This window comes from Manacus vitellinus, unplaced genomic scaffold, assembly GCF_001715985.3.
Source record: "Manacus vitellinus isolate BGI_N305 unplaced genomic scaffold, ASM171598v3 scaffold_13_pilon, whole genome shotgun sequence".
Classification (NCBI taxonomy): domain Eukaryota; kingdom Metazoa; phylum Chordata; class Aves; order Passeriformes; family Pipridae; genus Manacus; species Manacus vitellinus.
Window position 1 is genome coordinate 9,820,972 of NW_021938999.1, and position 16,651 is coordinate 9,837,622.

At 36.9% G+C, this 16,651-nt stretch overlaps 1 protein-coding gene across 1 annotated transcript in view; it reads left to right on the plus strand.

The window, feature by feature from the left end:
• The window catches only part of COG5 (component of oligomeric golgi complex 5), a 182,607-nt gene that overhangs the window by 3,138 nt on the left and 162,818 nt on the right, over positions 1–16,651 (plus strand). Inside the window, exons 4-6 of the mRNA XM_018068185.2 lie at positions 1,331–1,385; positions 1,496–1,565; positions 6,645–6,765. Coding sequence (XP_017923674.1) covers positions 1,331–1,385; positions 1,496–1,565; positions 6,645–6,765 — 246 coding nt within the window. The remainder of the gene's footprint in view (positions 1–1,330; positions 1,386–1,495; positions 1,566–6,644; positions 6,766–16,651) is intronic.

The following is a 16,651-nucleotide window of genomic DNA, read 5'->3' on the forward strand; positions in this document are numbered from 1 at the left end:
GGTATCTTGAGCTGCTTGTTATCTTAAGATAGGCTAAATGATATCATCCTGTATCTTCCACAGCCGATGGAGAAGGTAGATTGCCTTTTCACCCATCCTTATTCTGCCCTCTGGGAAGAGGCCTGCTGTATGCTTGACAGCAGTTTCACAGCCATAGGTGCAGCAATGTCCTGCCACTGGCCCCTCCCCTGTTATTGCAAAGTAGAGTAGAAAATGCAGTCTATTTTGCCAACTTTTCACTATATCTCATATCTTCATCCTCTGATGTGGGAAAATTGCATGCTGGCCATTCCATGTATAAATGCCAGAGAACCCATGAATCTGTTGCTAAGCCAAGTTAATAATTCTGAAACAGGGAGAAGATGGAAATTTACATATTTATACGAAGTAAGTGAGATATAGTCACAGTACAGGACGACCTGAATGTAACTATTAGCAGTAGTTTTGTTTGTCTTCCATCTTACTGTACCATGCTGCAGTTTTACCTAATTTACTGATGACGTGCTTGCAAACAGAGCTCTACAAAAATGTAGTAAGTTTGAGTATGCTAACAATAACTGGAACAAAAATAATTTCATAGGCCTGGGTTTGTGTAACTTAATTAAATTTTCAGTAGGCTGATTCTGTATTGCAAAAATGACTGCTATCCTTGACTACTTTGTTTGCAATTTAACAAGAAAAAAACAAACATGCTTGTTGGCTTTCCTTGTGCTGCTCTGCCAAACTAATCTGGAATAAACATGATTAGGGTAGTTTGCTCTGTTTGTAATCTAAATTAGATGACCTTACAATGACATTGATACCTTACTTTTTGCTAAAGATGCTTATGCACAGGAAGAAAACCTTAAAGGAGAATTTTTTATTTTCTCAGTCCTCTTTGTCCATCGGTTTCTCTGAACCATCTAGTCACTATGTCAAATAAATAGTGTTAAATGGGTTGTACCATTTTTGTATATCATTTTCAGTTGTTTGTACCAGGTTTTATGCCTTTGAACCACAGCCCTGATTGTCATTCTTTTAGAAAGTAACATCCTAAATATTATTTGAAACTTCACAAGTGATAGATTTCAGAATGATATTTCTTCTGTATATTTCTTCTTTATGTTCTCTACCAATAAATTTTCCATAACATTCAATAAGTGACCTATTACCTGCTCAGTTTATTCCCTAATATGCTGCATTAGTCTGTATGAATGCTTTGTTGTCAAATGGGAAACTGTTTTGATTTTCTTTTTATGCTATGGTAGTCTGCAGTAGTTACTATGATCTGAAGAAAAACTCCTTGTAATTGACGAGTGTTCCATGTAAAAAAATCTGCTTTATTTTGCAGGTGTCCTCCAAATGATGCAAACTAGAATTGGTGCTCTACAAAGTACTGTTGATAGGTATGATGTTGATGATGCCATTCCTTCTGTGATTAGAAAGTATAAATTCTTATGTTCTATAATGCTATTTATTAATCCTGTTATAAATAAATTTCTCTTCTTATTTTTAGAATTAGAGTCAAAATTGTTGACCCCTACAACAAAATAGTGTCTCGCACAGCTCAGCTAGCAAAACTTCAAGTAAGTTGCATTAAAAACATATTTTAAAAAAACCTTTTTGAACCTGTGTTATTTCACAATTGTCACACGAGTGGTCTTTTTCTACTCCAGTAGCCTGTAGTTTGTTGTCAGTATTTCTCAGTGAAAATCAGTATTTGTGTGTCTCTTCATGAGCTGCCGAGAGGTGCTTTATATTGCAAAGTAGGAAAATGATCTTTGCACTAGCTTAAGTGAGAGATGGAGGGAAGGGTTATCTGAGTACAGATTAATTCAATTCTCATTACTGCTTGTGTAATTTTGGTATTTAATGTTATGGTGCTGTTGTGTAGAAGATGCTTTTTGCCCCTAAGTTAATGCGAGCTTGGCTGCAGTTTAGTAAAGAGTTTGGGAATTAATTCTTGCCAAAAAGCAAGGATGCAACTTAAGGAGTCATTTGTGGTTGTGGAGTTTTGTAAGCCCGCATTCATAGTTGTCCTTGTCATTTAAGTATAAGTGGAGTGTAGAGGGGAATGTAGATAGCTGTTAGAGGATAGCAGTGGGACGGAGCTTATCACAATCATGGTGAGATAAGTGTTGAACACTTCCATGGATAATTTTATAACAGTTGAAAGCTATTCCTTAGATCTTCAGGAGTCATGTGTCTGTATTCTGTTAAGTTTATGGTTTGAAAAGCAACACAACTCCAACCCCACAAGTGTTTAGTGAGTTATTGTTTGAACTATTTGTCTTTGCAAGTTTACCTTAGCTTTACAGAACTAGGAACTTACCTTTTAGTAGCTGAATTTTGAGCTGTGGATGTACACTCAAGTAGATTGCCATCTGCAAGTGACTGCTGTTGTAGAGTAGATTAAGCTGCAAACTTATGCAGTTTCTAGTCTGGGGGCTGGTGGAGCAGCTGCACTGCTCTCTTGGCTGAACTGCTCTTTTCTACATCACTTTCAGTAGCAGTGAAGTTCAGCAGGAAGCTCTTAACACTCTGTTCAGCCAGTTTGGCTGGCCACTTATCCTGCTGTTTTCCGTTCCAGCTGTTACAGTTTTTGTCACTGGGTAAAATTCCGTGACTTCCATGTGGTAGGTTAGGTGCAGATTTTTTGTTGTATGTTGAATATGTGGAAAAGGTTGTGGGAATTTGGGTCTAAAGATGAAGGTAATTTCTGCCCTGCCCTTACACAAAGTCAAGCTGCAGAAGGATGTCTGAGAAGAATGAGTCCCTCAGTTTAGGAAATATTTCTTGGGTGCTCTTTGCTTTCTGTTGACTGTAGCAGGGTTACTTGGGTTTTCCTGTGGTGTGAAAGCAGCGTCCATCCAGGGTCAGCATTACTCAGGCTGTGCCAGAGGATTTGTAATATCTGACTTTTCTTGCTGTAAGTCAGAAGCCTGCTAGTCTATCCTTCCTAACATTCAAATCCACTTGGATGGGTACCACAGTGTGTAAAGAGGAATGATGATTCCAGCTTTTCTGCTAGTGAGAGTCCATCCTCAGCATGAGAGCAGCTCTCCCTTCCTTATGTTGGCAGATACTGAGCGAGTACTTTATGTTGCACTACACTGCAGGTCAGGCCACCTAAATTATGACATGAAGCTGGACTTATGGAGAGCTGAGTCAATAGGAAATCTCAGCTCTCCTGCTTCCCCAAGATGCAGTCCTGTGGTGTCCTTTACCTGTCTGACTCATTTGTTGAGGATGGGAGGGGAACAGCCCAGAAGACAGTTTGCTTTCTGGCAGTGGCAGGGCTTAGGACATGAAATTGCTTCTAAATGTAAGACTTGTGGCTTGGGACATTTTCAAATGTAGTAATGATATCAGCTGATGTACAATTGGTAGAATAAGTAGAAAAAAGTAGATAGCTAGTAAAAGAGGTTGCTTCTGTCAAAATCTGTAGGGTCGGCAGGTATGTTTTGCTGAAATGTGTGGTGTTGCAGGGCCTCTTGTGCTCGTGATGGTGTTATTTTAGTACCTCTGCATTGATTGCTATGGGACTACTCACAAACTAAAGGAATATTTGACTTGCATAAAGCTAGATTTTGCCATCCTTAATTGTTTTTAATATAGTACAACATTCTCACTTCAAGTAAAACTTCAAGTCTGGTCCTGAATTCTAAATCTCTGCTGTGTGATTCTGTATAATATGTCTTGCTCTTCTTTTAGAGCTTCATGGCATCCCAAGGGAGCAGCAGACTCAGCAGGCTTACTTCCTGCTTTAAATCATACTGTCCTCTTCTGACTCTTTCCATAGTCGATCACAAGCTAAATGGGAGTAGTTAACAGCTGAAATGTGTAGACAGAGAGTTTGTCCTTCAGAGGGTTATTTTCTGTGCAGCTCTGTTTAACCGAGTGTTTCTACATGGTCTCTTGGTTTCAGATATCCTGGTGTTTAAAAATGCTTACAATAGCCAAATGTTTAAAACATTTTTAAAAGAATAATCATTCTGTATTTTAAAGTTACTCTCTCTTTAAAATATTTACCAGTAGCAGCTTGCATCCTGATGCTACTGTAAATAAGTAGTAAATGTAGTCTGAAGATAGTGGGCAGTCTCCTCTTTCTTCAGGCTTCATAAACAACAAAATACATACATTGAAGTACCTTGCACATATGGCTTAAACACTGGCACATTTTCAAGTGTCCTTCTCTTTATAATTAAGTCTTCTTTCAATAATTTCTTTAAATTAACTTAAGATTAAAAGTAAGAGGCTTTTCAATGTCTTGAATTGTAAGCAATAATGTCTGTTATTGTTGATATATTGTTTTAAACTTCAGGAGATAGCTAACATGTAACCTCAAAAAAATGGGTTTTTATTTTTAATTTTACTTAAACCAATGTAACCAGGGCCACTAGCCTTTTCCAAATTAATTCTTGCTTCAACAGTGGAATCCATTTCTTCTTGGTTGAAAGCATCTCCTTTAGAAAACCATACTGTATCAGCTCAGGAATGGCACGTTTCCTGAATTAATTCAGACTTCTGTTATGGAGGTGGTCAGGTTAGAGGATCTGGCATCTGTGAACAACTCCACTATTAGATAAAATTTTTTATTTCTGTTACACGGTCCTTATATGTTGCATTCTTTTACAGTGACTGGGAGTTTTATTAAGTTGAACAGCTCACATAAATGAAAATACTTGGGTGAAACAGGTTCTTTGTCAAGGGCACATTGCAGTAACAATTATTGTGAAGTTGAATGCATCCTCAGTGTCTTTGGATTTTTCTCCTCTTCCTAATTCACTGGTCCAGAATTTTTTTTTTCTCCTATATCTAAATGTAACTTTTCCCATCTCATACTCAGTTTGATTGTTGTTTCAAAAGATTGTTTCTTGGGACAGGAGATAATTAGCAACAATTCAATGAAAAAGACATAATCTTTTGGCATGTAAAGTAAAAGATGGTCAGAAAATAACTGAACTTAAATTCCTAGGGAAAAACGTTAGCGAGAGGTACACAATTGGATTAGAAAGTAATTAAATTTGAAAGCAAAGTCGTAATACTATGGCCTCTTATTTGGCAAAGCACAGTGCACTATATAAAAAGCTATTTCCGATTCATCTTGCAGGAATTTAGTTCACAGACAGGAAAGTGATATGTGGATTAAGATTTTTCTAATTAAAGAAATGAATTAATAAAAATTGATATATTAATCTCTCAAAGCAGGATAAGGCCGACTTAGTTCTCACTAATGGTAATAGAAATCATGTGGTTTAGTTGTCTTAGAATGCTTAGGAAACTTGCACTTGGTAGAGAGCCCAAAGCAGAGAGAATAATTAGGCTTTTCACTGATTTACCTCAAGGGGACTTTTTCTAATTTTTCCTTTTTGTTCTGTCTAGATGTTTAATAAAATTAAACTCTAAATATTTGTGTTTTCATTGTTTTGTGCTGGCATAGGGAAGAGACTACTAAGTTGTAGTGAATATTAGTTGAAATGATTCACTTGTGTATGTTTTCCTGTTACATGTTAACATTAGTTTTCAAGAAATTAACTTGAGTATGAAAAAGAGGTTAAAAGTCTTTCAGATACTAAATATTTTTTAAAGTAATTTTAAATTAATTTTTTATATCCATAAGGTCAAAACTTCAGGAGACTTTGCCTTCAGTACCAAAGAAAGTGCCTCTAGAGCAACTGTATCTTAACTTGTTCCAAATTTCTTACCATTCTTGTTAATCTGATTGCAGATTTTAGACTGAACCTATGACTGTAATGAAATCTGAGTGACATTTCTGAATTCTAGTTTAGATATTAGCCACTGCAGAATGTTGCTGTTCCCATAGCATGTACCTCCTAACCCCACTGACCCAGTCCAGCCCTAGAGGAACTCTACACTTGATGTAACTTACAGTTTCTCTGTTATTTAATGTGTAGGAAAAAACCTGTTTCAAGATCTTAGTTGAGTGAACAATTACAAAACTGTTATGTTTGATTCAGATGTGCCTTTTTTTCTTATTTGGTGCTAATGAAAACATACACAAATATGTTTCCTAAAAATTTGTGTCTTACATCCATCCTCCATTTTTAATCAAGAATGCCATGTATTTAATAAGAATATGAAAGAATGTGAACTAATAGTTGACTGAGTGAAGGTCACTGGCTTTATGAAAGTTTTGCTGAGAATTAATTTTTATGTATATTCCTACCATAAGAGTCAATATTGTAATAACAATTTAGCCATTAAGTTTTATTGTCCTCTGAAGTACGTGCTTCCATTTTGCTTATTTTGGATCAATATTTGATTGGCAAGGCCAATTTCCTAATTTTACTAGAGCTTAAAGAGGGGAAGAATATTGAGGACAGATGTACAATATAAAATAAAGCTCACTTCTAGTTAGAAATAGAACGTGCCTCTGTCGTTGGGTTCTGAGTTGCCTTTGTTTTTTGCACAGCTGATGACAGTGTAATCTCAGTAGCCCCATAAATGTAATTACCAGCTTTAGAAAGTATTGGTCTTTATAACACAGAATGATGTTCAAAAACTCTGAAAAAAGGGATTTCAGTGTTCTAAAGTTCCTTGGTTTTGTTCACATACATATTTCCTGTTTCCACATTTGTGGCCCAGCATTATGGGATCCTGGTATACTGATAATAGCCCCTAATGCTACGATTTCCCTACAGGCTGCCTGTGACTTGCTGCGCAGGATAATACGCATCTTGTATCTCAGTAAGAGACTTCAAGGACAGCTGCAAGGAGGAAGCAGAGAGATAACAAAAGCTGCCCAGAGTCTCAATGAACTTGGTGAGTCCTTCTTAGTTACTTTGAGAGGCATTTTTAGCTTACACTCACATGACTAACACTAGCATTTGACTTAAAGAAATACTCAAACCTTTTTTCTATGGTTCTTGCTGTCTGCTTCCTGATTTAAACTGAGAAATGGCATGGACAGAACTTGTTAATACTTTCCATTTTTCCATGTGACTTGTCTAGATACAGGTATTTAATAACATGAAAATTCTGTGATAATAACTTGTGTTCTTTTGGGCAACAATTTCTTTGTGAAGCAATTTCTTTTTGGTTTATGTTTGTATAAAATGCCTTTAGAGGCAGCAGGTAGGTATTTGGCTTTTGGAAGACATTGCACTATGATAAGGCATAGTTTAAATTACAGTTCACATCCTAAACAAAGTTATTGGCCCTGTGACCTTTATGAAGGCCATATGATACACAGGTACCTAACCGAATTCAGATACTGGGAGCATCCTGCTGCAGTAGTGACTAATTACCCTGTTTTTTATTGACATTATAGGAAGAAAGATGAGATAGTTCTCATGAATCATGTTACATTGGTACATTGTTTTCCATACTTGAGCTAGTTTGGGAAGTTCCACACTGTGCTGCAGGATGCAGTGAAGAGCATCCCATTAGTCTAGGAGATCAGTTGGTGGTGGTGTATATGGTATCTTGCCAACTGTTTCTCCTTTGAGTTAATAGTATTCAAATTTCAGCTTCCAAAAATAGGTTGTGGGAGGGCTGAACTATCAAATGTTCAGATCGTCCTGAGGTTTATTGTGCATATTTGTCAGTACTGCTCTTTTTATACTGTGTAATCAAAAAATTATTAGACAATGACTTAGTCTTATAATGGCAGATGCTGTGTTGCAAACAGAAGGTCTGTATAGTTATTTAGTGTTTCAGTTTGACTGGAGCACTTAAGCACCAACTGTAGCATTCTAAGATAGACTATTTTTCTGATTTTTTAAAAATTTTCTTTCCATTTGGGTCTCCGTTTACATATTCAGGATATATAAAGTCTTTTAACTACCTGAATTACAAGTCTTCTGGGATAGAGTGCTAGATCCTATTAAAAAATTAGTACAATTTAATGGTAAAATCTGAGATGTGTATCTTGTGTAGCTTTTAGGATTTCTTTCTTTGAAAGAAAATGCCTTTTACTCCTCTCCTTCCTCTTTTATTTTTTTATTTCACTCTTTCAAAAAAGAACTTGCACTTTCTTTTGTTAAAGTGCCACAGTCTTTTGAGTCTCTTGTTTTCAAATACTTGGTCTTTTCCTGAAGCTTAGCAAAATCTGAGTAATTTTTGTTAAAGATGAAGGGAAATGTGTCCCTTCAAGGGAGCCCTTTTGAGTTTCATCCTATGGTCCATGGGGGCAGCCAAGGCTTGTGGTCCTTAATTTAATCCTTGATTCTACATGGTTTATGGCCAGGTATAGCAGGAATGTAGCGTGTTGCAGGGAGGCTGGGTCTTAGGGTATGGCTGGGGCATTGCTGTGCTATGCTGTGCTTCTGGACTTGAAAGGCATTGGGATGTGTTGGAGATCTGTGGTGGAGGGGCGGGGGTGGTGTGGGGCAGGAGAGCGGTGAGGCTGTGGTGGCTTGGGGTGAGGTGGTGGAAATGCTGTGCTGTAGAAAGATGGGAAATGTGATGCAGTGCTCAGTGGTGGCAGGAGGGTGGGAAGCACTGGGAACAGACAGTGGGCACTGGTAATTTGGTGGTGAGATGTGAACACTTTGGGAGGGCTTCGAAAGTACTACAACATCTGGTGGTAGTAAATAGGTGGTGTGAGATCCTGGTATTGGGTAGGAACCTCTGTGTCATGGAGGCTTGCTTTTGAGTTGGGGTTCATGGCCAAGATGAATATTAACTTGTGGTTTTAACCAGATATTTCTGAATTATCTCTTTCATCTCATTCAAAGAAAAAATCTTCCCATTGTTTATTACCTTTCTGTTGTATGTGTGGTGCAGTATAATTTCCGCTTTGTCAAAATCAGCGCACTGTGATCTCACTGTGAAAGGTTTGCACTTTCTGTGGCTGTAATATACCTTCCATTGCTTAAAAGTTATTCTGGGTAGAATCTTGGCATAACTGGCAATTTATTTTTATATACTGTTATAATCTGTGTGTATGTTTGGGGGACACAAATGTATATGTGCCTGTTTAGGTATACGTATTCCACATATATTTCTGCAGCAAATCTATGTTAGTTCACTTACAGCTTTTACTTAGTTGTGTCTTCAAATTTATTTTGCAGTGATAGGAAAAGCTATGACAAAAATATAAAGTCTTTGAATTAGATAGAAATATGGGTCAATCAGAAAAACTATAAGAAACAATTAGCTTTTACTGAGAAGGTTTTTTTATTGGACACTCTAAGTTGCTAGTAGTCTGCAGATCTCCAGCTTCAGTGGATGATGATAGGAAGTTTCTCTGAAAGCATTTGATAATATTTTGACTGAGATCTCTACTTAAAGCTGAAGTAGATCTCAAATTCCTCTGTGTTGGAGTTCTGCAACTCTTCTATCTCCCAGCATACTTGGGTTCTCTAGCAAAGTAGAAACAGAGTTGTGATTGTCTACTGAATAAGCTATTAGCTGCTTCTCTAGTGATGATTCTTCACATTATACAGTACAATTCAGTGTATAGATAGGTAAAACAAGCAATGGTATTCAGATGTCTTACAGTGCCTAATGCAGTGAATTATATGCCCTGACTACGCTCCTTGCTGATATTTAAATACAAATATTTTATCAAGTGAAAAAGAAACATTCCTAAGCAAGATTAAACAATAGAATGTGACAGGAAAATGGTACGCTATATACCGTTCCTTTCACAGAAGAAATTCTGCAGGCATTAAAATATCTACTTTCTTCCATGTGGGTATACAGAAATTACTGTCTTTAACAGCAGCCAGTAACTTATCAGATTAAGTTGAAAAAATTCTGAGTTGTGCAGCAAATGGCCAGCATAAGCACAGGCAGGTTGGTAATTCCATCTGTCAGTTACAGAGCCTAGCTCTGGACAACCAAGGATGTCTATTTTTCCTTGCTGGGTACCTATAAATGATGTCATCATTATTAATATAAATGGTTAGACTCTTCATCTCTGTATATGGTTGTATTATAATTTACGTCACAGCAAGTTAATCGATTTGTTTGGATGACCTTGTGAGCATATATTTGTAGGCAGGCTTTTGCACCAGCCATAATTTTGCTCTTTTGTAAACTCAGACTGAGTCTGTGACTAAGCTATGCAGCCATAAAATAAAGGAGAAGGGATCTATTAAAACACAGTTTTGGGTGTCTTCAGTGTAGAAATTGCTCCAGGACAATATTTCATGTAACTTAAGAGAGGATGGACAAAGATAGGACAATGACCTTGCTTTAAAGCTAAATAATTGTATAGAAATGCAAAATATTGTCAGTTACTGAAGTCTAGCTAAAATGGAGAAAACCCTGTGTATGTACTGTGTTCCCATTGTGTTTTAACACCAGCCAGCAAACAAGCCCCATGCAGCCTTTTGCTCTCTCATCCCTGGTAAGACTGGGAGGAGAGTCTGAAGGGTAGAGAAAGAGAGAAAACTTGTGGGTCGAGATAAAGACAGTTTAATGGGTACAGCAAAAACCATGCATGCAGGCAAGGCAAAACAAGGAATTCATTCAGCAGGCCTAACATGGCATAGAAGATTTAAGGGAAATTCAAGAAAATGTATCTTGTGAAGAAGTGTAGCTGGGCTAGAGAAAACCAAAATTAGTTAGGATATGCATGATAGTGGGTGAAATACAATTTGAAAGACGCTATCTGACGATGCCTGGAAGGCCTCTGTCGCTGGCATAGTATATAGGTGGTGGTAGCTTGGTCTTCTGAAGTGCGCCCCAGAACAAGTGACATCTGCACAAAGGTGACAGTGATCTTGAGCCTGAAAAGTTACCTTGTGGAGACTAGAAATAAATTGGACTTAGCACCTTTCTGGGGTAAATGATATGAGTCATGCAGGGTTTAAACAAGAAAAAACCTGGATATAGCTGGTATGTCCATTAGAATAGAAATTAGAGACAATGGAAGGAGGAAAACAACCTCATCTGCCTGAGGTTTGCCTTGGTGGGACCTTGTCTTGTCCAGTATTCAGGTTTCTCTGTTTCAGTGGGCTTTTCTGGTGTTGCTTCTACATTTAATACCCCGGAGTTTCCACTGAAAAGGAACATTGTTGTAAAGACTGTGAAGTTATCCATAGTACTGCAGCTCATCACCCAGTTTGTGTCATACAGTAATACAAAATAATACTTAATAGAGGGAGACAATATGGTCTGTGTTTTTCCCATCATTGAAAATGACATTAATTAGAGCAAAATATTTCCAAATACTTTAAACCTAAAAAGTCTATTTTTCCCCTTTTTGTTCTCTGTTACTGTTAAAACATAGACCTATTTCACAAAAAAGGAGAGCATGTTCCTTTGTGTACATGTATGTTGTATATATATGTATATAAAGGTTTATAATATTTATAAATACAAATATAAACAATATGTATATTCATCCTAATGTATCTCAGCTGCTTTTGAGAGTAGTCTCGTTGTTCTTAGTGGTTATCTTTAGGAATTCCTGGGGGGAGAGATTAGATTCCAGAATCTAATGGAGAGCTTACTTTATTGAAAATAGAACTTACTGCCACCGATTTTGTTTAGACAATTCAAACTAACTTGACTTCCATAAGCAAAGAAACTCTAGAACAAATAAACTGTTTGTTGGAGTCTATAATATAAAAGCACTATTAAATAGTAGGCCACATAGATTTATCAAGAATAAGTCCTGTTTAACCAACTGTATTTTCTTTGTTGGCAGCATAACAGGCCTTGGGACTAGAGAGATCAATGACTGTCTTGTAGTTTGATTTAAATAGGGCTCTTGACACTATTGATTTAAATAGGGCTCTTGACACCATGTCACACTAGCAGGATCAGCAATAGAATCCTGATGAAAATGTGCAGTGAATGCAGGAGTTTAGAGAAAGCTGTACCCCAAAAGTCTTTATCAGTTGTTCACTGTTGCCCAGCAATATGTCAAGTGGGGTGTTGTTGAAATGTGTTCTGCAGCTGGCTAGTGTTTTCATTCATGATTTGAGTGATGTAATACGGTATATATGCTTATTAAATTTACAAGCAATAATCAAGCAGAGAAGAATGAAAAGTGTGTTGGGAAACAGGATTAGAATGAAAAATATTCTCAGTGAATTGGAGATACATCTTAGCTGAACTGATTTCATTTCTCTTACAGGCAAGTCCTGGCAATAAGTAGTTAACAGAAGGAATAGGAGAAATGACTGTATGGGTAACAGTTCTGCAGAGATGAAGATCAGTGGGTAGAGGAACTGAATGTGTGTGGCTCTGGTTTGGAGAAGAAAGTCTGAGAAGCAGACTTTTTCTTCAGATAAATAAAAAATTTTCAAATGGGAAGGGGCTAAATGGCTCTCCATATCCTCTGTGATTGAAACAGTAAGTAAAGGGGCTGAAATGTAGCAAAGAAAATTTTTATCTTAAATGTTAGGAAAGGTTTCTGTCAGTAATGATAATTTCAGGGGAACTGTGAAGTCAGTATTTGAAGCTGTTTTAAAAACAGTTTAGAGAAAGCATATACCAGGAATAAAATCATGAACTCATGCAATAGCTTGGGTTGGAATTGCTTTAAAGCTCATCTAGTTCAATCCCCCTGCAATGAGCAGAGACAATTAGATAGGGGTGTTTTTGCCTTGAAGTAGGAGGACTGAGTAACCAATCCTTTATTCCTCCCGGAATGCTACTCCCACCCCCAACTCTGTTAACAGAAAATGTAGTATAGGGAAGTTTGGGGGTTTTTTGGTGGTGTGTGTAGTTTTTTTTGTTTGTGGGTTTTGTTTGGTTGGTTTTTTTAATTGGAATGCTCGATGTAAAATGTGCTTCACAAGTTGGTTTGTCGGATGCTGTACCCAGACACCTCCGGGATTATTATTAGGACAGTGTGACTGGAAAATTCATGCCATCACTTTAGTTCAGCCTCTTCTTATCACTCCTTCAGATGAAATACTGGATAAATATCCTCAAAGACCTTCAGCTCACCCCTCTGACATAATTACTTCTCTTCTGGTAGTGACTGACATTCACATAAACTTCGCACTGTTCATGATGTTACTTGAGTGTTGCAAAAACTGACCCTCAAAGCTATTATATCAGTATTGTCTAGGAGAATGCAGTGAGCAGGAAAAAGGAAAGTGAGACTGACTACGTGAATGCAAATGTCAGAATGCAAACTGCTTGACTGTTTATAAGAAAAATGTTAATTTACTCCTGTAAGTTTTTTAATATTTGGGATCAGTGATGAATATTGGTTTGTGTTTATCAAAATACTAAGCACTATTAGTCATTTTTAGGGAGGCAACAGTTCTAATTTGTTGAAAACTTAAACAACTAATTTTAGTAGTAGGTGTTCCCACTGGTTTGTTTTATATCAGTTAGCCATATCTATTGCAAGGTGCAATTACCTTTATTGTTTCCCCAGTGTGCCTTATTAATTGAGCATTAAAGTAACATAAATAATCTGACTAAAACACGGAGACTTATTCTGAAGTGATTGCAGATTGGCTGATTGTAATATTTGTTCCCTAGGTAAAATATTGTTGTGTAAAAGCCATTTCCTTTTAACTGCTGCAGTTACTGAAGTAACATTAAATATATGTTATGTGTCTGTATGCAAGTATTACTGAACTTTCAGTGGTAAACTGTCTGAACACCTGCCATGGATACTATGGCAGGTCCCTTTCACTGCCACCTTCTTCCTGTATCCTGTTTTTTCTGTTGCAAGCAATAATTTACAGTGTATGATTGCCAAGCCAGATCTTATGTTGAGTGAGGATGGACTTGGTTACTCATGTCAGTGTAGTCTTCCACTGCTAGTACACGGAGCAGAGAGATTTGTTGATATTAATATTGCCATGCACATTTTCTCATAAGAATCAACACATATCAATCTGGAGGAAAAAGTTGCTTTCATGGTGCTTTTGCTTAGGGACTTAGGTTCCTTACAATTTACTGCCTTGTGCAAGACCTAAGTGTCCTCTAGGATAATACAGCATATGTCTGTGTAGCACAGTGCATTGTTCTGTAGGGGTAAGTGAACTGATTTGATTAATAGAAATTACATGGCTTTGCTCGCATGACTCTTTGCCTGGGGTAATTAGTCCTGCTGAGAATGACTGAATTATATTACTGGCTCAGAGCCATCTGCATTATTTTTGAGTGCCACTGCTTCAGGTGGTGCATCTGCATCCATAGTAAGTGCAAATATCCCGCTAAAACATTTTTCTTCTGTCCCCGGTGGTGTTAGCAGTAACACTGCCAGACCTTCACTGAAATTGTTTGGAATAAAAAATATCTGTGCCTTTCTGTACCTGAGTGTAATCTCCATGTTCTTCAATTTCGTGTTGTCCCTTTCACTTGAGTTGTTTTTTATTTTGCTTTGTTTTGTTTCTCCTGAGGCTCTGTTGCCATAAGATGGAAGATTTTGCAAGAAATTGTTGAGCAAATTTTTATTCTTAGTATTCCAGGCCAAAAAAACCCTCTCTGGTGGGAAGGTGAATTTATTTCTTGTTGACTTTTGAAATAAAGAAAAATCTTGATAATATGTAACAAGTTCATTAATTTGAACAGTTGATTGTAAGATACCGAATTAATGTGCATGTAACAAAATTACTTTCAAAAATTAATACAGTTTTTAATTTTTTAGGAAGAGGCCAATGGTGTAAGACCTCTTTATCCTCTTAGAACGAGGCAGACAGAACATACAGATTTCACCATCAGCTTGTGCTTTGCTGTGACTAGGAATCCTAACTTGGAAACCTGGTGTTAGACAAAGCATTTTAGGTAAATATTTAGTATGTTTTACTTAATCTCTGGCATGCATTCCTTTTCTAACCATTTTCAGTAGAAGACACTAAATAATTACAGGAACATGAGAGAAAAGACTTAAGTTTGAATCGATACAAGAAAAAAATATCCTGTTGCAATTTTGTTCTTCAGCATAACCTTTAAATTACCAGGGCTTGAATTTACATTTCAGGTTTTTTCAGGTTTTTAAAAATTTGATTTTGTGATGATATAGCTTCACTGTAGTTTCATTTCTGTGTCAGTTTTCCAAAGTCATACCTATTCGAACCTATTGAAATTTAATTTTCTTTATGCATACAGTTCTAGAAAATTAATCCAAGTATAATTGTAACAGTGGGCTTTCTTGATGTCTAGTTCCCTTTAAACAACCATAAACAAGTTTCAAGTTTGCCATATTGAGTGAATTGTGAAACTACTTTTTCATGTAAGCAGTAAGCTGATTCCTGCTTTTGATGAGATTAATCTTTTAGCTATAACTACTCAAAAAATTAGATGTCACTGTATTACTAAGTATTTTGTAATTTCAATCTCAAGTATACAGACCTTGTCAGAGGGTCGGAAGTGAATTACGATGTGTTCAAGTTGCCTTTGCCGTAGCATGTGGAGTATTTCTAACAGTTTTTGCCCTTATTCCAGGCCCATCGAAGACTTTTTTGTGTCTTTTGCTTTTTCTTTCTCTCAGTTACAGGTGTCCACACCTTTTGTTCCTTACATTTCTGGAAAACTTTGTACTTTCAAACTCCTTGTCTTCCATTATCCTGAATCCGATTGCTGCTATTTCATTATTAATATCAATTATGATTGTTATTGTTGTAATCTAATGTATAGAAGTTTTGGTTGTAGGCCAGTATTACATTAAGCTAGGTTTCAGCAGGTACAGCATAAAATCTGGGGCCTGACAGCTCTGATTTATTTCCTTCTAACAGTTCAGAAAACTCCAGTGGGAAAGAAATGTTATTGGACAATTACTAAAGAAGGGGAGAGGGAATGTGATGGACTGCCACAGTGTTTTCTTCTAGAGGAGGAATTATTAACGGGACAGCAGAGAAGCTGCACCCATCATGCAGCTGATAAGTTATTATTCATTTAAACTTTCCTGTGTATGGTCAGGCACCTGAGGCAAGAACAGTGTTTGCCGTGGTAGCACATTCAGTTCTGTATTTGAGATTGAGCCAGTACTTCTTATGAAACTGCAGTATTTTCCATTTGCTTTGGTAATATATCAGATGTTCTGGGGCTTTGAGAGCTAGAGGATTTATCTGGGGTTTGTAGTCCCGCCGGGGTAATGCTGAAACAGAGGGAATTGGGAATTTTGAAAGATGAACTGGTTGGAAATGAAGAATAGGAGTGATGTAAAGGGAAGTTATGAAAGGTCTTAGCAATTACACTATCCTCTCTTTTCTTATTAATGGGCTTACATGTAAAGGCCAGGTCTCATAAGATAGGTTTTTTCCAGTTTTTGTTTATTTTGCAATTAGTGAATTTAAATGTGTAATTCTAAAATCTGAAAAGTATACTTACATTGTTTCTTTAATTACAAAATTCTCCTTCTACTCTCTTCTCAAAGTATTCCTGTAGAGCAGAAAAGAAATGATTCCAAACCTGTTTCCATTTTCCTGTTAGGGGATATTTGTTCCCCACCAGAAGGATGGTATTCCAGCAAGGTTTGGACCTTGTTTTTGCTTTACCTCTTGACTATTTCAAGTGTTTGAACAGTAAGTATTTTTATGTTTGTTAGCTAAGGTGTGTCATAAGAGTGGAGATGGGAAAGGATTTGAGGGAACCAGCAACACATAATAGGCTTGTAGTTATGAATGCTTGTGTTCAGCCAAATACAGAATAAATACAAATTCAGAGGTTTTTTTGTATTTCTAATTGGTATGAAACTGTTATGGTTGTGTAACTAGTACAGATCTTACAGCATCTTTGAGTTTTGAGACAGAGTATTGTTACTGGATAGTCATACTTTTTA